Below are 21,799 nucleotides of genomic sequence, written 5' to 3'. Positions count from 1 at the left end.
AAATCCCTGTTGAGTCTGCCCTTCCCTGAAACAACTGTAATGGTTCTGAAATCAGCCATTGATGTCTGTTCAAGGAAGTTAATGGTTTCAGATAGGGGAATGATTAACAGAAGCCATTATACTCGCTGAAAGTTGTTGCAAAGAAAGTCACGTAGATAAACAGAACTTGAGCTGTCCTTTATCTCACCCTGAAGTCTTACCAGCGGAGCCACATAAATATCCTTGGCAAAGGCCTTGCAGCCCATTCCTGGGATATGATGGTAAAAATTACCTTCTTTGTCGTTGCAGTTGCCTTCTCATCAGGATATTTTTGTGGTGGAGCTATGGATCAAGCCCTCCTTTCCTTGCCATTCTCTCCTGCCCTTTCAACTCCTCTAACAGACTAACAAAATTCCATCAGACCCACAGAGATGTTAAGACCTAATTTTTGTTAAAGATGACTGAGCAGTAGGAAAAAATTCTTGCTTGTTTCTGCAAGAAGCTGTTCCCAGGGAGGCAGTTCCACGCTGGTGCTCAGAGCTGGCAGATAGTTGAGAGTCTCATACCTCCAGCTCTGCTGACCAGGGAAGGAGCAGCTTTCTCTGGCAGTATTTAAAAACCTTGCAGTGTGAAATGAAGCAAAGCAAGGACTTCCATCTCAGCATGTTGTTTGTGCAGAAACAGTTACTGCCCTTCAGTGGCCTGAGAAAACTTCCTTCTCTGGCACAGCATTGAATGTGTGCTAGCAGAACTCTCCATCTGTGGCACAGCCAGCGCAGGTTCTAGGAAGGAAGACTTGCGCCCAAGAGTTTTTTTAGGCAGCAGTTAATATTGATTGCATGCAAATGAGCTGTTGGACAATGGCTCTTGCCTTGTGGGAGGCAAAAGCAGGTTGATCTAGTTGGCCTTTCCTCTTGCTGAAGGACTGGTGCCCGCAGAGCTTCACCTTTAAAATGCAGCTGGTGCTCTTGTGAAGGTTGCTCAGGTGACTTTTTCTGATCTATGACCAGTTGGAAGGCTTTTCCTAGCTGTTGGAGGAGAGCTCAACAGCCCCACCCCATTGCAAGGTTTATTAAAACATGGATCCACTTCCCTTGTGTGGTGAAGCACTGGCAGTTCTCCTCCTCCGGGCTGCTTGGCCCACATAGGACGCTTTGAAGCAAACCTTGGTGCTGTGTCGTGCCACCCTCCTCGTGGATCAGGGGTGAGCAGTGAGCTGTCTTGCCAGAGCCTGATGGATGAGGCATCGTCTCTGCATTTCCCTGAGGAAAGATTCTTTATGGAGTCTTGGAGTTTTTTTCCCTAAAATAGTACTGTCATTTCATGTAAAAGGTGAATATGTCCTAGTTAATGTCCTAGATATTTTTCCGAGAGGAAACGGTGTTTTGCTCCCTGGATATTGGAATAAGGTATGAAACACTTGAGAAAATGAAGCGGAAAAATGTCAGATGCAGTTTGGTATTTTGTCTGGAAAAGAGCTTTTTGGAGTTGTGGTTTCCAGCTTGGCAAGGACAGCTGTGGCTGCAATTTGCTGCCTCTTAGGAATTAATCTGAGATCAAGGTGTGCTTACCTCATTCAGTGACAGCATTGGGAAAGCCTTGTGTTTCTAGTGAGTGGCTGTTTATTCACTGCAGCCCTCTGCTGTTTTTTTGTTTGTCAGATTGTGGTTCCTCCAAGTTGGAATGGTGGCCATCTCCTCATGGAGAAAACCAGCTTGGAGGGTTTATGCTGTTGTTGGAGCGCAGCGACCAAGCCGGTCTCTGCTTCTCCCGGAACAAAGCAGAATGGAATGGCAATTGGATGTGTCACTGTCAGGCCTCCAGTGTAAACATGGAGCTGAAAACCCGCTTCACATAGTTCCTGAATTCATGGCGTATTGAAAATATGATGGAGATCCTATGCTCAAGTATTTTTAAAGGAAGAAAGCAAACTTAGGAGCTACCTTTTGGTAGAATGGTTTTGACAGCCCCATCACTGCCAAAGCCTGCCAGCATCCTGCCAAGGGAAAGCTGTTCCTGGGACAGGTGGCTCCCCTGGGACACGTGAGGAACCCCTGACAAGCAGTCTTGTTTTGGCTATTCTCTTGGATGGAGAAAGTAAGTCCTGGCTCTGCTCTGTTAAAACTGAGCAGTGAAATAGTTCTGCAGGAGTCCTGAGGCGAGCCAGGTCAGTGTGCACGGCTGCTTTGTGAGCAAGGGAGGAAGCAAAAGGATGTCTCTGTTGTTCTTGGGGAGGAGACAAGCTTCTAAAATGGTGGCGAGCTCCCCCTCAACTTTCTGGGCTTTATTTTGGAGATTCCCCTGCCCCAAGTAAGTTGATCCCAACCACCTGAACTTGAGTCTGATACAGAGCTGTCCGGTTTGTTGCTTACACCATTGACAGAGAGGTCTGATGCCAGGTTCACAGCACATATTCAGTAAAACATGCTCAGCATTTCTACAGGTGCCTCTTAAACAGGGGATCTTTATCCAAATACATAGGGAAAAGGTTCAGAAAAACTGTTCAGCAAGTTTACTTGTATTTTTGGACTCATTTTACTCAGTCACTGCTTTTTGTGTCTTTTGAGGGAATTTGGGTCTGTGACAAAAACCACAGTTTTTCTGTTTTGTACATCTTTTGATCTTGTCTGTTTGCTTTTCCAGGATGGTCACGTGGAAGTGGCGAGATTACTTCTGGACAGCGGAGCTCAGGTGAACATGCCTGCGGACTCCTTCGAGTCTCCGTTGACTCTGGCGGCCTGTGGCGGGCACGTGGAGCTGGCAGCTTTGTTAATTGAGCGTGGGGCTAACTTGGAAGAGGTCAATGATGAAGGATACACACCACTGATGGAGGCAGCTCGAGAAGGCCATGAGGAGATGGTGGCACTGTTACTTGGGCAAGGTAACTGCTGCGGGGCCTTCTGCGGGCTGGAGCTCAGCAGGCAGCTGCAAATGTTGGGGAAAAAGCTCTGAGTGTCTGTGATTTTTGTTGTGCCTATGGAAGGGGTTTGTCTGCTGATCCTGCCTTCTGTAACGGGTGTTTTGCGTTGTTTGAAGGAGCAAACATCAATGCTCAGACAGAGGAGACGCAAGAAACCGCATTAACTCTGGCTTGCTGCGGAGGGTTTCTGGAGGTGGCCGATTTTCTCATTAAAGCGGGAGCTGACATAGAGCTCGGCTGTTCCACACCTTTGATGGAGGCTGCTCAAGAGGGGCATTTGGAGCTGGTTAAATATTTATTAGCTGCAGGTATGGAGTCAATTTGTTAACACTTTTGTAAAGGCCTTATCGAAGAGAAAAATCGGAAAATACAGAAATGTTTTTATATAGAATATAAATAAAGAAACATGGAATATTAGAAAAATCATATATTCATTACATTTTCTTTAGCAGCTTCTTAAAGTTGACTCTGAAGGTCTTTGGAGCCCAGAGTAATTTCCTGATTGGACTGTTAACTAAGCTTTTGAAGATGGAGTTGATGTGAACATGTTTGGAATTAGCTTGCACTTTGTTTTTATTCCTCTAGAGTATGATCAAGTTATCAGTTTAATAGATGCTGGATTGGAAGGGGGGAGTTGAATTTGCTGTTTGATCCAATAAAGATGGTAGAGGTTGTATGTTTTCTGTAATGCCCATGATAAAGCTTGCAAGGTTTTGTCCTTTGTGTTTCAGGGGCTAATGTGCACGCCACAACAGCAACAGGCGACACGGCCCTGACGTACGCCTGTGAAAACGGCCACACCGATGTAGCAGATGTCCTACTTCAGGCAGGTGCAGATCTGGTAAGTCATTTGCCTTCTTTAAGAAAAATATCTAAGTAGGATATAAAACTACCAGCATCTGATATTCCTTCTGTTTGTTTCTGTGTTGATTGCTGAAAACTTACAGGTTCTTGAGTGTGTTTTGGTGTGTTAAATTACCCTCAAGTGCTGAGGTCAGTTACGGTCCTCTGGTGATTGATGTCTAAAGCCATTCCAAGCCGTTCAGGGTTGCCTGGACAGGAAAAGAGGGGATTTCATTCTTTTGACGTGGTATTCGGCTTTGAACTGTTGAGTTGATTCTGGGTTAGTCCTTGTACCTATAGATCTATTCTATTCCTTATGCATCAGACAGCTGACAGTCTGTTTGGTGTAACTGTAATGCAATTAAGATGGAGGATTTTAAAAACTGAATTTTACTTGTCAGCAGGCTTGTACACCGGTGTGTTCTCAAAAAGTGATGTTAAGCGTGTCACACGATGTCCTGTTTAACTAAAATCCCCCTGGTGTGCCTTGGATGCTTTTTGTCCAGGAGTCACAGCTGTGCAGAGACAGGTGGTGAATGGTTCATCTGCCTTCAAGATACCCTCAGTTGGAATGTTAGCTCAATATTTACACCTAAGTTTGTGAAACACTATGGAAGGATGTTCCCTCTCTAGTACCTATTCATTCAAAAACCCAGAAGGCCGGCTTGCCTCCTTTCACATGCTACTTTGGATTTTGAAGCCTTTCTTTATCTGCTCTAGGAGCATGAATCAGAAGGTGGAAGAACCCCTCTCATGAAAGCTGCCAGGGCAGGTCATGTTTGCACTGTTCAGTTCTTGATTAGCAAAGGTAAGAGTGTGGAATGGTTTGGGTTTTCCTGACATAAGAAATACTTCAAGTTAAGAACATGTCACAGCTACTGTAACTTCCTTGGATTTGTTTTAAATATCCTAACTGAAATAGGCAAGTGATTCTCCAACTAGGCATGATTACCTGTGGTTTCTGCTGAGATTAGTGGAACTGTGTCTAGTTGTGAAAACAGTGTGTTTCAGTCTTCAATTCCTAGTAAAGGCAGCAGTAGTAGGGATCACTGGGCTCTCCATGCCCACAGTGCAGCTTTGGAGCACTGTCTTTGGGGGCTGAACTACAAGTGTAGGTTGGTTTCCATATTTTGGCTGTAGCTTGCTTGATGTTTCAATACAAACCCGGAATTTCCATTTTCTCTCTCTTGGGCTTATTGTCATGAATTTTTCTCATCCCCACCTTGCATGGAGTAGGAGATCTGGCAGGATGGAATTTCTCCCTGCCTAGGTGGCAGAGTAGTTAAATCTGTTACATTTGACAGAGGTGAACCTGTTGAAGTCAGTTTTAGCTGATGTTTCTTTCTCCTTCTGTTTTTGCAGGAGCAAATGTGAACAGGACCACAGCGAACAACGATCACACTGTGTTGTCGCTGGCCTGTGCCGGGGGTCACTTGGCAGTGGTGGAGTTACTGCTCGCTCATGGTGCTGATCCCACACACAGACTCAAGGTTTGTCCCTCAGCTGCCTCATTTTCCCCTAAAACTAAGGATACCCAACTGAGCCAGCCTGTGCTGGTTTAAATGGAAGTTTGCACAAGCAGATGCTCTGCTCACGTACGCATTGTTGGAGTTAGCGCAGGTCTCTCGATCATCGTGAGTAGGAAGGCTGCCCTACAGTTGTAAAGCGCTGATTGTGGAAGAGGAGACAATTTTAAAGTACTGTTCTGGTTTTTTGGAAATACTTGATCAAGTCTCTAAGTTCAGATGGGAACTTGTGGAGATAGAGTATTTACTAAAGCAGAAAGCAGTCACATGGGTACTGTGTTGTGTGTCCCAAAATGCTGCAGTGCTGTTTCCAAGATGCTCTTCCCTAACCGTGTGACCTTTCCCTCTTCAGGATGGATCGACTATGCTCATCGAGGCAGCCAAAGGCGGTCACACCAGCGTGGTTTGCTACCTTCTAGATTACCCAAACAACTTGCTTTCTGCTCCTCCGCCCGATGCCACTCAGCTGACCCCGCCATCCCATGATCTAAACAGGGTAAGGTTGCCGGGCTCGTCATCTCAGGGGCTTTTTTGCGCTTTCTTACTTGGGAGTTGAAAGGTGAGAGGAGAGTCAGTCATGTCATGTCATAAACTGTAGGTGAGCACACTGAAAGTCGCTCAGAGCTGTGTGGGGAGTACTTTTGAACATTGTGATGTAGTGCTCTCATCATTCTTGTTGTTCTCTGAGTATTACTGGAAAGGAAAAAAACAAGGGTGGGAAAACCAGCAAGTGCAGAGGTCTGCTTAAATGAGACTCTTCAGAGCTGAGTTGATAGCCCATTGTGGATTGTATTTGCCATACTGCAGTACAGCACTGTAGCATGCAGAGTGTAGCTGATCAAGTAATTTTTTGGGTGAAAAATGCAAAGTATGTGGAGATGACGTGATCTCCAGGTGTTAATTACCAAACTCAGCATATGAAAAACCACATCAAATGTTCCTAGTCACCATTAAAGTCTACTTTTCTAACAGAATTTTACCTTCTGTTGAATTGTAACTAGCACAGAGTATGAGAAAAGTAATCTGTTAGTATCCGACGTTTTAGGCTCCTCGAGTACCAGTGCAGGCGCTGCCCATGGTCGTCCCACCCCAGGAGCCTGACAAACCCCCTGCTAATGTCGCCACAACCCTTCCCATCAGAAATAAAGGTCAGTCGTAATTCTGGAGCTTATTTTCTAAATATCCTTCCTCGGTAGAAGATAGAGGCTTGCACTTGTAGCAGAGTAGCTCCTATGAAGAGTGTTTATGGCTTCAGTCAAGGCAACTGCAATTTTTTTTTTTTTTTTATTTTTTTTTTTTTACTTTTTTAAGGATTCGCTTATCCACCAAGTATCAGTCATCTTAACCTGTAACCATAAAACGTCAAGAAATCTGCCTAAGTAAATAACGTTAAAATCTCTAGTCTGACGCACTGAACTAATGCAAAATGTTACCCAGAAGTCTATAGAAATTGGAGAATGGAAGTTGCAAAACCCATGTTAATCTCCATATCACAGTTGATTTGATAACTTGTGCTTCCTTAGGGTAGTAGTCTGGGAGCGGGTTTGACTAATTGGATTGAAGGCGGAATTTCTTGTGCAGTAAAATCTTTTTAGTCTGATGTGGCTCAGGTCCTCCTAGGACTAAATTTGCATCTATTTTGCTCTCGCCATTTTGACGCTTAATGCTTTCTGTACTTAAGAATTCTCTTCAAAAGCCAATTTTTATCAAGCATCAGCAGTAGCAAATACAGGCGTGCATGTCCTAAAATTAATCCTCTGTGTACACTTGTATTGTTCTGGAGATACAGCGAGGATGGCTGGAAGAAACTGGGCACCTCCACTGCCTCAGATCCTGAGTTTTGATTTGCCTTTCGCCCTTCAAAATTAACCGATTGTTGCTTCTCCACCTGGTATGGCAGAGCATGTCAGCTGTGTTACTGGGGACTTCTGCATAAAAGACCAGTTGGATTAGTCCATCGCTTGTTCTCGCAGGAAGGCTGAAATGTTTGCCTTGCCTGGGCAGAGAGAGCCGAGTTTTGACACAGGCAAAATCGTGTCTACTCTGGATAGAACGTAGTGGCTAAAGACACCCTGTTAGATCCTGCTAAATCTAAATGACTATCCTGGGTTCTGGCACTCTTTGTCACCTGAGCAAAGCTGGATACCTGGAGCGAAAGGATGCCTAGTTCTAGAAAGCGTAGCGCTTCTTAAAACCTACCGAGTGGGTTGCAGAACCGGTGGCCTAGTCCCAGTCCTAGCGATGTTTTTGTATCCCTTGGGCTGCGCTTTCAGGGCTGTAAGCATATGTTTATGTCCCAGCACCATAGCAGCCGCAGAACAGCGAGTAAAGAGGCAGCAGCATATCCTTGCTTTTTGTTGCCAGTTTTCTTGTAGCAGCACTCGGTAACAGCGGCTGGAGACAATCGCTTCCTTTGGCAAAAGCGTAAGGGTTGCCGACCTGAGCAGACCTGTCACCGTAGCACAGGGATATGTGGGATGCATGTGCACTAGCGTGTCCTGTTAAATTGCAGTTTGCTGGGTGCAAGTTGGCAGGTGTTCGTGGAGGGCCTTCGGGACACGCTGACCTTCCGTGGGTGCTGTGCCCTGGTGCGTAGCCGGCCGTGCAGCGGCCCAGCGGTAGCTCTGTAATGAGGATGCCATTCGTATGCACTTCCATTGGTTCTGAGGGGGTTTCTTTTTCACACAGCTGCTTCTAAACAAAAGTCCAGCAGTCATTTGCCAACAAACAACCAGGATGTACAGGGTTACATCACCAATCAGTCTCCAGAGAGCATTGTAGAAGAGGCTCAGGGCAAGTTGACAGAGCTGGAGCAGAGGATAAAAGAAGCCATAGAGAAGAACGCTCAGCTGCAGTCCCTGGAATTGGCACACGCTGACCAGCTCACCAAAGAGAAGATTGAGGAGCTGAACAAAACGAGAGAGGAACAAATTCAGAAGAAACAAAAGATTTTGGAGGAACTGCAGAAAGTGGAGCGAGAGTTACAGCTGAAAACTCAGCAGCAGCTAAAAAAGCAATATCTAGAGGTAAAAGCGCAAAGAATTCAGCTCCAGCAGCAGCAGCAACAGCAGTCTTGCCAGCATCTGGGACTACTGACTCCCGTTGGGGTAGGAGAACAACTGTCAGAGGGAGACTATGCACGATTGCAGCAAGTGGACCCCATCTTGCTTAAAGATGACCCTCAGCAAGCTGCTGCGCAGACGGGTTTTGCACCAATTCAGCCTCTGGCCATGCCACAAGCTCTGCCTCTGGCAGCAGGTTCCTTACCTCCAGGGTCCATCGCAAATCTTACAGAACTGCAAGGTGTTATAGTTGGACAGCCAGTGCTGGGCCAAGCACAACTAGCAGGGCTGGGGCAAGGAATACTGACAGAAACACAGCAAGGGTTAATGGTAGCCAGCCCTGCTCAGACGCTCAATGACACGCTGGATGACATCATGGCAGGTGGGTTTACATTGTTACGGGCAGGTATAATATTTGCTTGACCAGTTGAGGGGATGTCCACTTCTTTTTGTGTGTGTGTGTGTGTGTGTGTGTGTGTTTGTGTATTCCCACGAGCTCTACAGCAAGCACCACTCGCCCTCTGATCCCTGTCTCGGGGAGCTGGGAAATGTAGCTTTTAACTTTTCAATTTGCAGCGTGAGCTAAGCGGTGCCTGTTGGTCAGGTTGGTATGGTGGAGCGGCTTTTTTAACTCGTCACAGTTCGGGGAAGCACGTGCTGGAGTTGGTGTGGTAGCTCTATTTTGGCCTAGCCTGTAAAGTGTGAGGGACCTGTGGGTTTATCTGGAGAATAAGAGCTGCTCCAGTTGGCTTTCTGTAGTCTACTTATTGGAAGCTTTTACTTCTGCTTGGAAAAATAAAAGGTGATAATCCTATGGCTTTTTGAAACATCTCCTCATAAAAATGGCTGCCAGCAGCAAACACGTTTAGCATTACCAAATTCTTGATCTCTCTTCAGAGAGTCCTTTACCCAGCGATGTGAATGCTCTGAGGCCTTAAGCAGTGAAATAGAAGAATGAAGCGGCTCTTAAATGCGAGTTGTCAGTGTTGTTTTAGTTTACACCTCGCTCGGTTGTGCTGCATCCCCTTTCCGTGCTAAAGCAGGCACTGAAGTAGTCCTTAGGCTGAACACAGATGGTCTGGTAGGACAGAGTCTTTAAAAAATGTCACCTGATGAAAAAGCACCAAGATGCTCTTGGTTAAGCCGATGCACAGTCCTTTTTAGGATTTTTAGGTGCTGCCTGTGAGACCAAGCCTGCTTTGCAAAGCAGGATATGTGCCAGAGGGAAGGCAGGCCCCCAGGGAGGTGTTAGCCTGGAGCTGGTCCTGCGTGTACTGCAGGAGTCAGGGGTTCAGCAGTAGTACAGGGGCAATGGAAGGTCTGGTGAACAATTAAAACTACCAGGTGGTGATTTATTCAAGTACTTGGAACACCACTTTTGAAATGAGACACCTGATGAGTGACTTTGTGTCCAGGCAAAGCTTCATTGAAGATGACAGAAACTTTTTTGCTGGAAATCTCGTGTTAGGATTGAAGCGTAGACGTAAAGATTGGAAATGGATAAAAATACAAATGTATGTATGAAAAAGCAGATAAAATGAGATATATCATGCACTAACAGTAAAGATTCCTCTAGTGGAGCTGCTGGGGTACAGGACAAGGCGAATTTAAATGCAGGGATGATTTGAGTTCTTGGTAACTTGTAAAGAATCTGTGCAATGCACCTGAGTTGTGTTTAAGTCTAAGTTAAACCTGGAGTTAGGACGTTTGGGACACGTGTTTAACTGCATGTCACATGAGGAGAAGGTGCCATTTCAGGGCACCTGCCACATACCCACACACCTGTGCGTGCCTTTTTGGGCAGTCAGGTATTTCCAGCCTGAATTGAAGTGAATATTTTGGTATTGCTCAGCTCCACTTGTTAGCACTTGCAGTTGTGAAGGAAGTCTGAATTCATTTTCTGTCAAGTGCCAGATCATAGGGTGGTTTGTTTTTTTTTTTTAAGCAAGAACAGCCACAGGCCTGAGTGCAGTGCACAAATCACAGTTTAGTGTGGAGCTGAAATGGTCTCTGTGTAAGACAGAACATTTAACTAGCAGCTAAATATTTGGAAAATAACTCCGTGTACTGCTCTGAGAGAAGCTTCTAGAGTATTTTTACGGATTTAAATTCTTGTTTCTGAGATGCCCCGAGTTTAGTTGCACTGCAGAGCTGTGTTTACAGCACCAGTTACAGAAACAAAGCTTCACCTTGACCGTGCAAACCTGATTTAATGTGCATCTCTGTGCTTAATTATTTGAAAACAATGAATAAGTAGTAAGTCATAGTTCATTTTTTACCTTTGTGATCCTGCTGGAGTTGAGGACAAGCGAAAGGCTTGCTCTTGAGCTTCAGATGTCAGGCAAGTGTTTTGCTTGCTGTGAGGCTCGTAAAAAAAGTAGTATTTTTTAGGGTTAGTTATGGAAGTCTTGTATAAAAACACTTAAGTGGCGTGGTAAAGAGCTAAAGAGAAAAACCAGCTTGTTTTTAATAGCAGGATTTCTATGAAGTAGAGACTATTCCAAGGATTATGTCCAGTCACAGAGCTTCTCCGAGAACTTCCAAGAGTCTGGAAGCAGCTGATAAAATGCATTCCTGGAAGCTGCCTTGTGGGTTGAGTCAGCTGGAAATGCAGCTGTCTCTATTAACACGTGAGAGAGAGTCTGCCTTGGCTGTTAAATTTTCACAGAGACTCAGTACTGAAAAAAATAACAGTAAAGTGCCAGCATCCCGGGAAAATCAGGTTGTATCCCACCTGGGACCTGAGCAGGAGCTGTGCTGCCCTGCCTTAGGCTGCCTTGCTCTCCTAGCTAATAACCACCAAGACTGCAGGTGTGGAATGGTTCTCAGGCTTCTTCCCTGGAGCCCTCCTTGCACAGCAGCAGCGCTGTGTGTGTGTAGGAATTGAGAGCATGGGCTGCTACAGTCACAGACATGTTCTGCACCTCAAGTGCAGATCTGTAGTGATTTTAGTGCTCTGTGGCAGGGACACAGCTTGTAGTAACTGAGGGTGCTACAGAGAGATAGGGGCAGAGAAGGAACTGATGTGGAGCAAGCCTGTAGAGTTGGCTTGAAACCATTTGGAAAAAGCTGAGATGTCTCAGGCATTTCTTGTGTTATTTTATTCCATCCCTCATCTTGGCTTATTGCTGTGTAATGTGGAGCAGTTTTTATCTGTCTGCTGTTGGCATTACAGGACACAAGGAATCAGTGCATCAGCAAGGAGGCAGCACTTGTGGGACATGGGATGCCCACACGAGGAGAAGTGGGATTACAAGGGTGAGAGCCAAGGGCATGGAGGAGGAGGTAGCTGTTCTCAGGGTGTCCTCTCTGCATTTGGGCTAAGAGAGAGTTGAGGTATGGCCAGAAGAAAATAAAGAGCAGTGCTGTTGCAAATATCAGTAAGCACAAAACTGATACCCCAGCAAAGGACTGAAACTGGAGTAGTCAAACGGTGCTTGGCGATGTCTTCCCACCGAGAAGCTTGATAGAGGTGTAGGTGCTCCTGTACCAAGTCATGCACATATTAAAATATTCCAATAGTGACCTAACTTGGAAGGCTTGGTTATCCCAGGCATGAACTAATAATGTTTCCATGGTGAAATACAGACTTGGGTTCACTTTGCCACTAGTCCAGTAGAGTAGGGCAAGGAGCAGAGTGCAAAGATAAATATTTGACTGTCAGTGTGTTTAGTGTGTAGAATCAAGCTAGTTGGTTTCTCTTCTCAGTGCTCAAGACTGCTGTGAAAACCTTTTGGGTTATTGAAAACTTGGAATATTTTAGTTTGGGCGCCGTAAAAATACTGTTCATCACCCTTGGCATGTTCATTAGAAATTTGAACTCCACAAAGGTGATGTTGAAATAAATATAATCTCAGTGATCACCCATAAAAATGAATATTGTGTCTGAGTGAATTGTGCAGTAGGTATATGAACTGAATTTGTGAATTATTGCTGAAGCACACATCTTTCTTTTATGGGTTTGTTTGTTTGTTTTGTATTTGGGGGAGTGTGATCAGGGATTTTTTTTTTTTTTTTTTTGGTTGGTTTTTCTTCCCCTCACAGCAAATGTAAGAAATAGACTTTACCTGAACTGAGAACTTCTTCATTAACTTGATTTTTTTTTTTAGCCTGAGAATTTATTAATGTCTCCTGTAATAGAGAAGATGTTTCCCAGTCCCATTTTTTGGCACTTGAGCAGGAATTCTTAGAAACTGTTTAAAATATGTGTGATTTTTGACTTCATGTCAAAATATTTTGGCATATCTTCACTATGTTAATTCTAATCCATACCTAGTGTGATTTGTGAGCTAAGTTTTAAAAAGGCAATCAAAGATATAGATTAAGGGAGCTGGAATTCTAAATTCTGGCTTACTTTTACATATAAAGTAAATGATAATTTCTGTGTTAGAAGCTGAGGGTTCTCTGCTTCTCCCGGTGCCATTTATTAGCTTCTTTGCTGGGATTTTGTGTAGGAAATGCAGAAATGAAATTAGTTATGGATGTAAAATAGAGCTGCCTTGCAGAGGTGGGAGCACACATCCAGGCCTGTTAGGATACAGTTTTGTGGCATCAGTTGGAAAAGTGTTTCATTTTGCAGTTTAAAGTGCTTTTGTCGAGCGGACACAAGTGTGTGGTGCTTCACTTTGTCCTTTGCTGCTACACCCGAGAAACAGCTGGAGAAACACTGGAGAAGGGGCAGGGAGAAAAAACCCCACTGAGTTCTTCTGAGGAAAAGTAGGAAAATGGGTGTTTTCCCCAAAAGCTGCTTCAGACTGAAGTTTGCTCTGTACTTGCAAACACCACATGTGTAGGATGAGTTTCAGGGAGCGTGGCAGTCGGTGCTATCTGTGTCGTGTCCATACGCTGTTATCGCTGTAAGTGGTGTTACCTTTGCTTTCCTAACACCTTGACCAAACTCTCTGCAATGTGCTGTACAAAAAAAGCTTCCACTTCTCTGGTTTCAGCAAGTTCTGCCATGTGAGCATCCTGCCCTGTTGCTTTTTTGTTATGTTTATGGCAGGGTGGGGGTGAAGGTTGGACAGACTTCTACATGAAAATATTTAAACTGTTTTAAGAAAAATTGCATAGATAGTCCTTGGTTGGACTTGGTGTGCAGCCCTACTCCCAAAGGTAGGGAGCTCCAGGTCCAAATAACACCTGATTTGCTGTAGTAAGGTTTTGGGTTAAAAAAAAAGCCAACATCATCTTGTGGTGGGCTTTTAGAAAACATGTCAATCTGATACTCAACTCTTTCTTTGATTGAATACAGTAAACCTTTCTCATAGTTCAAATTCTAAGAGTTAAAGGTTCAAAGGTTGGGCTCAATGTGTGGAATACCTATATTTGTGGAAAACAGCAGTTTATAAGGAGTTCCATCTGTCAGTGGGAGTTGATGCCACTGCCCCTTTACTGTCACGTTACGCTTGGGAAGTGTTTTGCTTTGACTAAGTGTGGTTCTTCTGTCCAACAGCAGTGAGTGGAAGAGCATCTGCAATGTCAAACACTCCTACCCACAGCATTGCCACCTCAGTGTCCCAACCTCAGACGCCGACTCCGAGTCCCATCATTTCTCCTTCAGCCATGCTGCCCATCTACCCTGCTATAGACATCGATGCCCAGGTGAGCCTGCCGCTCTCACAGATGCGCAGAGCTATTTTTTCCTGCCTCCTGAATAATTCAGTGGTGGCAAACAGCTCTGTTGTATAATGGATTGGGGTCTGGGGACTGCATTTTGAAAGCCAGAACAGCACCCCCGAGAGTCTCAACCCACTTTCCTCTGTGCTCTTAGCAAAGGAAGAAAGGTCTCTGAATGGCTAAACACTTGTATTTCTTATTCCTTTGTTGTCAGCGTGATTATGAGAAACAGCAGAGTTGTCTACTGACAGAAGTTAAGTGTTTTCTGGCCTGATATATCCTAAGACAAAAATAAGCCTGAAAGCACTGCACACCGAGTTTTTGGTTGTGCTTCCAAGTTGTTGGCCAGAAATCACAGATGTATCAAAGTCTATCATAGTCAAAAATTGCCATGTATTTTTTAGCAAGAGGAAATAATTAAAGCACTTGTATCCACTAAGAGAAAGACTTACCTGTATTGGAAATAATGGTTAAAAAGGCAACTTAAATGTTGACTTGGAGCTAGTTGGCCATCAGGCAAAAGCATACACATGCTAACTGGTATGTATCTATGCACAGCTCTGGCCTATACATAATATGACTAAGCAGCATGCAGTAGAGGAAGAGCATGAGACTGTTGGGGAGAAAAGGAGAGAAACCTCTGGAAAGTCAGCCCTTGCTGCTTAGTTGCTTGTGTCACATGGCTTGGATTCTGCTGTGGTGAAGCCTTTGGCTGAAGCGGAGTGCTGAGAGTTAAAGACAGAATTCTTACCTTCATTGGACCATCTAAAGGTCACAGTCAAGCTGTGGTCAAGGAGTTAATCTGGCTAGCAGAGCGCAGATGAGAGATCACTTCTTGAAGAATCTCAGCTCTTGTCATGATTTCTCCTTAAACCTCCCAGCAGAGCTGCCTTGAGAAGTGGAATCCTCTCAAGAAGGCAGCTGTCAAGGGGGGGCATCCATAAACATGCCCTTGGCTTATAGAAGCTTTTTGTTTTGCCATGGGTATAGTTTTGTTTTGGTTAAAGCACAGTAACAGGGGCTGTACTTGAAAAATCCAGTATTTATCTCGTGTGTGTGTGTGTTTGGTTTAGACTGAGAGCAACCATGACACAGCCTTGACACTGGCTTGTGCTGGTGGCCATGAAGAACTGGTACAGACCCTGCTGGAGAGAGGAGCCAACATTGAGCACAGGGACAAGAAAGGTGGGTATCTCACCACGGCAGTACAAACCCTGCCTGCTCTGCCAGTGTGTCCCACTGAATAAATCCCCAGTAAGCCTAGACTTGATGTGAAACCTGTAGGCTTGTTTTGCTGGTGCTTTAACTCATGTCCTGCTTTCTGTTTCAGGGTTTACTCCACTTATTTTGGCTGCTACAGCCGGCCATGTGGGTGTTGTGGAAATCTTACTGGATAATGGAGCTGATATTGAAGCCCAGTCTGAGAGAACCAAGGACACTCCCTTGTCTTTGGCTTGTTCAGGAGGGAGGCAAGAGGTAAAGTAAACCTTAAACCTTCAGAGGCAGTGTGTGAATGACAGACTGTGTCAGTACAGTACAAGAATGTTCCAGAAGAGATACAGTCACACAGGATGTGTGTTTAACAAAGATGCAAAGAGCTTCATATTTTCCAGTTTAGACATTACAAGGTGTCTCATGGAGATTGCTTTTCCTCTTCTGATAACTGGACCGGTGCTGTGCAGGTGACCTTGTGAGTGCAGTCATTAGTGCCCCATTATGGGACTTGTACCAGCATAATTAGGTGGGCATAAGCAAGTGAATGCCATGAGTGTTCTTGCTGAGAGTCAGCAGTTAGACACAAATGGGTTCCATGGATGAGCCTTACCATAATTTTCAGGGGAAGAAAAAGGGGGAAAAGCTGGGCTTTGGGCAGCAGAGATGATGTCAGAACATCCTCCTGCCCAAATTTTTGGGTTTGACAGTGTATTTGTTGAGTGATTTCATGGGAAAACATTCTGATTGAGAATTGAACAGATCTCATCTGAACTTCTTAATGCCTAAAACTTGAAAGTGTGGGAATTTTAACATTGCACTGGAGGTGACACCATGGATTTTCACCTCAGTGTACACTGTGATTTTAAGTTGCTAGACAGTTCAGTTTCTTGTCAAGTCCTCTGTAGGAGAGGACAAAAAGCAGGAGTGCTTTGTACACCGTATTGAAATTGGACCTCTGCGTCTGGCAGGCTTTAAAGACAGCAGAAATAATCGTGAGGAGACCTGCTTTTTCTTACTCTGCTGTTGAATTTGGTATTCTCCTGAGCAGTCATGATCGATTTTATTTTTTAAAGGAAGTTTTACAGTGGCTTTGGGAACACAGGTGTGGCCTCATCCAGTTATGAAGGCAAGGGGTACAGCAAAGCACCTGATTAAAGCAGCTTTCTTTCCATTGACATCTTCCAGCAGAATATCTAGGTCTAAAAAGCATTTGTCTTGGATAGATTTGCAAGTCTGGGGGCAAACCAGATGTTATTTGTTGAAACCCTGCAGGTGGTGGAGTTGCTGCTAGCTCGAGGGGCAAACAAGGAGCACAGGAATGTGTCTGATTACACACCTTTGAGCCTCGCCGCCTCAGGTGGCTACGTGAACATTATCAAGATTCTGCTGAATGCTGGGGCAGAAATCAATTCCAGGCAAGTTCCCTTTACAGCCCTTATCTCGTGTGCTGGGGTGTGAGTTAGGTGAGGAAAGTGTGTGTGTGTGTGTGTGTGTGTGTGTGTGTTTTCTCTGTGTAGTTTTCTGTGTGTGTGTGCATTTATGCCATGCTCTTGCACCCGCTGGGGGGTGGAGAACAGCTCAGGTGTGAGCTGCAAGGGTACAAGGAAATTGCCAAGCACAGGTTATAGGTTGTAAGCACACCTCATAAGAGATACCCTTCAATGTGAAGCAATCAAAAAGCAACATGCATGGTGTCTCTAAGCAGAAATACTTGTCCTAAACGTTGCTGCTGTGGAGAACCTCGTGTAGGTTCAGTAGAAGTTGGTATGCAGCTGATTTTTCAGTCTTGTGTAAGTACTCTGCCTTCATTAGTTTATTACAATCACATTTCTGTAATGGCTTTTATAACAGTTTGGGTTTTTTCTTTCCTCTCTTTCAGAACTGGTAGCAAATTGGGCATTTCTCCCTTGATGCTGGCAGCCATGAACGGGCACACTGCTGCTGTCAAGCTGTTACTGGACATGGGCTCTGATATAAATGCCCAGATCGAGACCAACAGGAATACAGCTCTGACTCTGGCCTGTTTCCAAGGAAGAACTGAGGTGGTCAGCCTGCTGCTTGATAGAAAAGCTAACGTGGAGCACAGAGCCAAGGTAAAGAGCCAACAGCTGGAGGGGTCTCCAGAGAGAGGCGCTTGAAAGTCATGGTGTCTTTGTTATTCCCTGGTTTTCTTGCCTTTGTGCAAGTCAGCATCTCTTCAGTTAACTGAACTGAACCAGAGACTGGATAGGAAAAAATGGCTGCATTTATTAGGTTTTTATGGCATATAATGGCATTTATTTATTAGGTTTTGGTGGTTGCAAAGCTCATCACTAAATGTGTCACTTCAGAAAAGTGTTGATTCATCTTGAGGTGCTTACAAGTTGTAAAGACAGTAATGTGTTGTGTTTGTAAGTAAATTGTGTGTCTCAGGTAAGGCACTCAGCCCCCCACTAAGGGCTTCTTTCTCCTGCTTGCCTGTCCAGACCGGTCTCACACCGTTAATGGAAGCGGCTTCCGGAGGATATGCGGAAGTGGGCAGGGTCCTGCTGGACAAAGGTGCAGATGTCAACGCTCCCCCGGTACCTTCATCCAGAGATACAGCTTTAACCATTGCAGCAGACAAAGGGCACTACAAGTTCTGTGAGCTCCTCATCAGCAGGTACGGTGTTTGCAAGCGAGCAGCTTGAACCAAAGTGTGGCTGTGTTTAGGATTCATTTTCCCAATACACAACAGTATGCCCAAATAGCCAGTAAATGGGAAAGGTTGTGTGTGTCTGTTGGTTTTTAATGCACAATTTAATTCATCCCAAGAACTCAAGTTCTTCTTGGGATCAGAGTGCTTCCTTCTGCCTGAATAATGCAGGGTTTGACAGAAGGCGTTTGGTTTTGTAGGGGAGCTCACATCGATGTGCGGAACAAGAAGGGGAATACTCCCCTGTGGCTGGCAGCAAATGGGGGCCATCTTGATGTTGTCCAGCTGCTGGTCCAGGCTGGAGCTGATGTGGATGCAGCTGATAACAGGAAAATAACTCCCCTCATGGCAGCCTTCCGAAAGGTAGAGTGTGAAATTCAGTTTGGCTCTTAGCTGGGATTGCTCATCCCTACATAGCTGTTAGAAGTAGAACATGCTGACAGAAGCTACATATTGATTAGTATGTCAGTTAATTTGAACACTTGGCATTGAATCTTCAGAAACAGGCATGTGTGTCACCTGTGTGATATCTGTGCTCAGCTGTAATTGCAGTTTGCTTTATAGGCGATGTGGTGTTGCTGGTTCTCGTGTGTGTGTGGGGTGGAAATTGCGGTGTGTTTCTGTGTGACACAACTGGGGCGAAATAGGGTTCGTTCCTTCTGCAAGAGATGATGAGGACTTGGGTCAAAAGAAGTGCACTTTAGCCTGATTTGAGCCTATGGATGATTTCTCTTAGTAAGGGAGTGTAGTTGAGGTGTTGCAGTACTGGAAACATTGCAAATGACTGTAGCAGCCCGTAGCTGTTAAGGGGTTAGAGATGGGTGTCTGAAAACAGCCCCAAAACAGGCAGAAGTTTGTGTAAGTACTTCTGGAGCAAGGGCAACCTGATGAGAGGTAGTTACTTGCCTTCTCTGCTGTCAGAAATGTGCAAGTGTGGGCCTCACTGGTTCAGAAGGTGAGAAAGAGCTCAAAAAAGTGTTGAGAGCTTCAGGAGTTAGAGAAGTTGCAAATAACTATCTTGCAGGGAGTGCTGAAGTGTTTTTCAGTAAGCCAGAGGCAGCTGGTCTGACAGAAAGTGTTGTCCTTGAAATCTGTTTTGCAGGGTCATGTGAAAGTGGTGCGTTACCTGGTGAAAGAGGTAAACCAGTTCCCGTCTGACTCGGAGTGCATGAGATACATAGCAACCATTACTGATAAGGTAAGATGGGGGCCAAGGAGGTACTTGAGAGGGAGCAGTGGTGTGTCTCAGCTTCAGACACCGTGTTAGCAATTCTCCTCAGCTCACTGGCCACCAGCTTTCAGCCAGAGCACCAGTCCCACTGGTGTTTTTGAGGAAAAAACAGCAGGAAACGAGGACACTTGGCACTTTGTACTCTGTGCTGTGTCATTTCAGGAGATGCTGAAGAAGTGCCACCTGTGCATGGAGTCAATCGTTCAAGCCAAAGATAGACAGGCTGCGGAAGCCAACAAAAACGCAAGCATTCTGCTGGAAGAACTGGACCTGGAGAAGGCAAGTGGAAAGAGTTGCAGTTGGCAATATTTCTCTCTTAAAATTCCAATTTCACTTGGCTTCAGGATGATAAGGTTGGTGAAAGTAGTTATTGGGGGGTAGGATTGTGTGCAGTCACCATAATTGGAGTGTCCAGAGCTGAGCACCTTGTTGTTCTCAGGTAATCTTTGAACTCAGCTATTATTTCAGGGACATTGGATCAAGAAATGCACATATGTAGCTATTTTCTCTAAATAAACCCAAAAGAAGGGTTTTCCAGTATTATACCAAAAGAAGGATTTCTGAATATGATTAGTGAAAAAAAAAATGAGTGTGGCATCTTGTAGTCTTAGTCACATGGATTTTAGGTCTAACCCCTATTTTGTGTCCTGATCATTAAAAAAAATAAGTTTAATTTAGAAAAAGCCATAGTATTGTAATAGAAATAAAGCAGCCAAGTCCAAGGAAATAAAAAGCATTTGGATTTCTTGAAATGCATGGGACATCTTGTAATGCTGTTCCATGCTCTTGACTTGTAGCTAAGGGAAGAAAGCAGGAGACTGGCTCTGGCTGCCAAAAGGGAGAAGAGAAAAGAGAAAAGGAGGAAGAAAAAAGAAGAACAAAGGCGAAAACTAGAAGAAATAGAAGCAAAAAATAAAGAGAACTTTGAACTTCAAGCTGCTCAGGAGAAAGAGAAGTTAAAAGCTGAAGGTGATTACTGCAATTATTCCAAGAAAAGAATGAAATTCGGTATGAGCTGGTATGACATCTGTAATAGATTTATGGATGTCTCATAGTCAAGGGTTTTGTGTGCCTCTTGGAGCTTTGTAAAGAAGTTAGTCCTAAAGTTGCTTGATAGGACAGGTGTGGTTTGGAGAGCAGAATACTCAGGTTTCCTCAGACCAGCTAAATGACTCCTGCTTTTTCTTTACTCCTCTATCAGATGATCCCGAGGTCCCAATGGAGCCTCCCAGTGCTACCACCACCACCACCATAGGTATATCTGCAACCTGGACAACGTTAGCAGGCTCTCATGGGAAGAGGAATAACACCATCACCACAACAAGCTCCAAGAGGAAAAACAGGAAAAACAAAGTAACCCCTGACAACGTTCAGATTATATTTGATGATCAGCTTCCGATCTCCTATAGCCAGCCTGAGAAGGTGAATGGGGAATCCAAGAGCAGCAGCACTAGTGAGAGTGGTGACAGTGACAACATGAGGATCTCCAGCTGTAGCGATGAGAGCAGCAATAGCAACAGCAGCCACAAAAGTGACAATCATTCCTCCACAGCTGTCACTAACACACAGAGCAACAAAAAGCAACCGTCGGTGCTCGTCACTTGTCCCAAGGATGAGAAGAAAGCAGTCCCTGGCAAGTCATCCATCAAGTAAGTTCCTGTGGCCATGGATGCCAAGTGCAAGTCATCCTTTTCTTCTCCCCCATGTAATGACAGCGTTTCATTCCTTTTGCAGGTTGTCTGAAGTTATTAATGAGGTGACGAGTAATTCCTTGTCTACTTGCACAAAATCTGCTCCTTCTCCCCTTTCTTCTCCAAATGGAAAGCTGACCATCGCCAGTCCTAAACGTGGTCAGAAAAGGGAAGAAGGTTGGAAGGAAGTTGTGAGAAGGTAAGCAGAATAATTCCCCTGCCTCCCTTTGATGCTGTCCTTTGCATAGCCATCCTTGAAGTTACTGAATGACCTTCTTAGTGGTTTGAGGTCTCACAAACTTGCTGCTGCACAGATTGAATCAGAAGATATACAGTGTTCTTCTGACCAGCCTGCCCACAGCTTCTTGCCACGGAAGTGTTTCCTATTTAATATTGTTTCTTTTTTATATAGATCCAAGAAGGTTTCTGTCCCATCAACTGTGATTTCCAGAGTTATTGGCAGAGGAGGATGTAACATCAACGCGATCCGGGAGTGCACAGGAGCGCACATAGACATTGACAAACAGAAGGATAAAACTGGAGACCGAATCATCACAATAAGGTGAGCAGGATCCTGCATTGGCTCCGTCCTGTGGGTGTTTTCTCCTTGTGGAATGTTTGTCTGCATAGGAAAATGAATGGCTTGATCTTGGAAGATCCCTTGAAAGCAGGGGAGATGAATGGGGTGGGGAAACAGAATACAGCCACCAGCAGGTGCACAAGACAGCTTGTGAGATGAGGTTATGTAGCACTTGGAAGTGTTTGGGCTTGTTAGTGCGTTCGAAGTGAATGAAATATGAAGGACTATTTAGGGAAGCAATGTTTTGTCCATGTGAGTGTTTGGGGACTTTGAGTATTCAGCTTGAACTTCTTGAGTAATTGTCAGCAGCTGGACTGTGCCAAGCTCGGTTTTTGGATGGAGAGTTATTTCCCTGTTTGCGTTAAGGTGGTAGAAGATAGTCTGGATTGTGTGTGGGAGGTCTTTGGCTCTGATGTGTGTAAATGCTTGAGATGCACTTTTCCCCGTCCTTCCTTTTTGTAG

At 44.8% G+C, this 21,799-nt stretch overlaps 1 protein-coding gene across 16 annotated transcripts in view; it reads left to right on the top strand.

Annotated features, from left to right (window-relative positions):
- ANKRD17 (ankyrin repeat domain 17) overlaps positions 1–21,799 on the top strand; it is a 69,038-nt gene that overhangs the window by 40,067 nt on the left and 7,172 nt on the right. For 3 of the 16 annotated variants that reach the window (XM_086890857.1, XM_086890861.1, XM_086890872.1), the window contains exons 8-28: positions 2,623–2,860; positions 3,016–3,207; positions 3,631–3,740; positions 4,463–4,550; positions 5,105–5,232; positions 5,621–5,764; positions 6,314–6,416; positions 7,957–8,712; positions 13,783–13,931; positions 15,020–15,131; positions 15,277–15,422; positions 16,434–16,576; positions 17,041–17,254; positions 17,627–17,802; positions 18,036–18,198; positions 18,938–19,033; positions 19,229–19,345; positions 19,864–20,074; positions 20,268–20,715; positions 20,801–20,956; positions 21,170–21,319. In XM_086890857.1, coding sequence (XP_086746983.1) covers positions 2,623–2,860; positions 3,016–3,207; positions 3,631–3,740; positions 4,463–4,550; positions 5,105–5,232; positions 5,621–5,764; positions 6,314–6,416; positions 7,957–8,712; positions 13,783–13,931; positions 15,020–15,131; positions 15,277–15,422; positions 16,434–16,576; positions 17,041–17,254; positions 17,627–17,802; positions 18,036–18,198; positions 18,938–19,033; positions 19,229–19,345; positions 19,864–20,074; positions 20,268–20,715; positions 20,801–20,956; positions 21,170–21,319 — 4,040 coding nt within the window. The remainder of the gene's footprint in view (positions 1–2,622; positions 2,861–3,015; positions 3,208–3,630; positions 3,741–4,462; positions 4,551–5,104; positions 5,233–5,620; positions 5,765–6,313; positions 6,417–7,956; positions 8,713–13,782; positions 13,932–15,019; positions 15,132–15,276; positions 15,423–16,433; positions 16,577–17,040; positions 17,255–17,626; positions 17,803–18,035; positions 18,199–18,937; positions 19,034–19,228; positions 19,346–19,863; positions 20,075–20,267; positions 20,716–20,800; positions 20,957–21,169; positions 21,320–21,799) is intronic. The other 13 variants (XM_086890858.1, XM_086890862.1, XM_086890860.1 and 10 more) reach the window with 7 other exon arrangements.

This window comes from Cyanistes caeruleus, chromosome 5 (assembly GCF_971803275.1).
Source record: "Cyanistes caeruleus chromosome 5, bCyaCae1.hap1.1, whole genome shotgun sequence".
NCBI lineage: Eukaryota > Metazoa > Chordata > Aves > Passeriformes > Paridae > Cyanistes > Cyanistes caeruleus.
The sequence above is the reverse complement of the archived record's forward strand: the minus strand, read 5'-3'. Positions and strand labels throughout refer to the sequence as shown.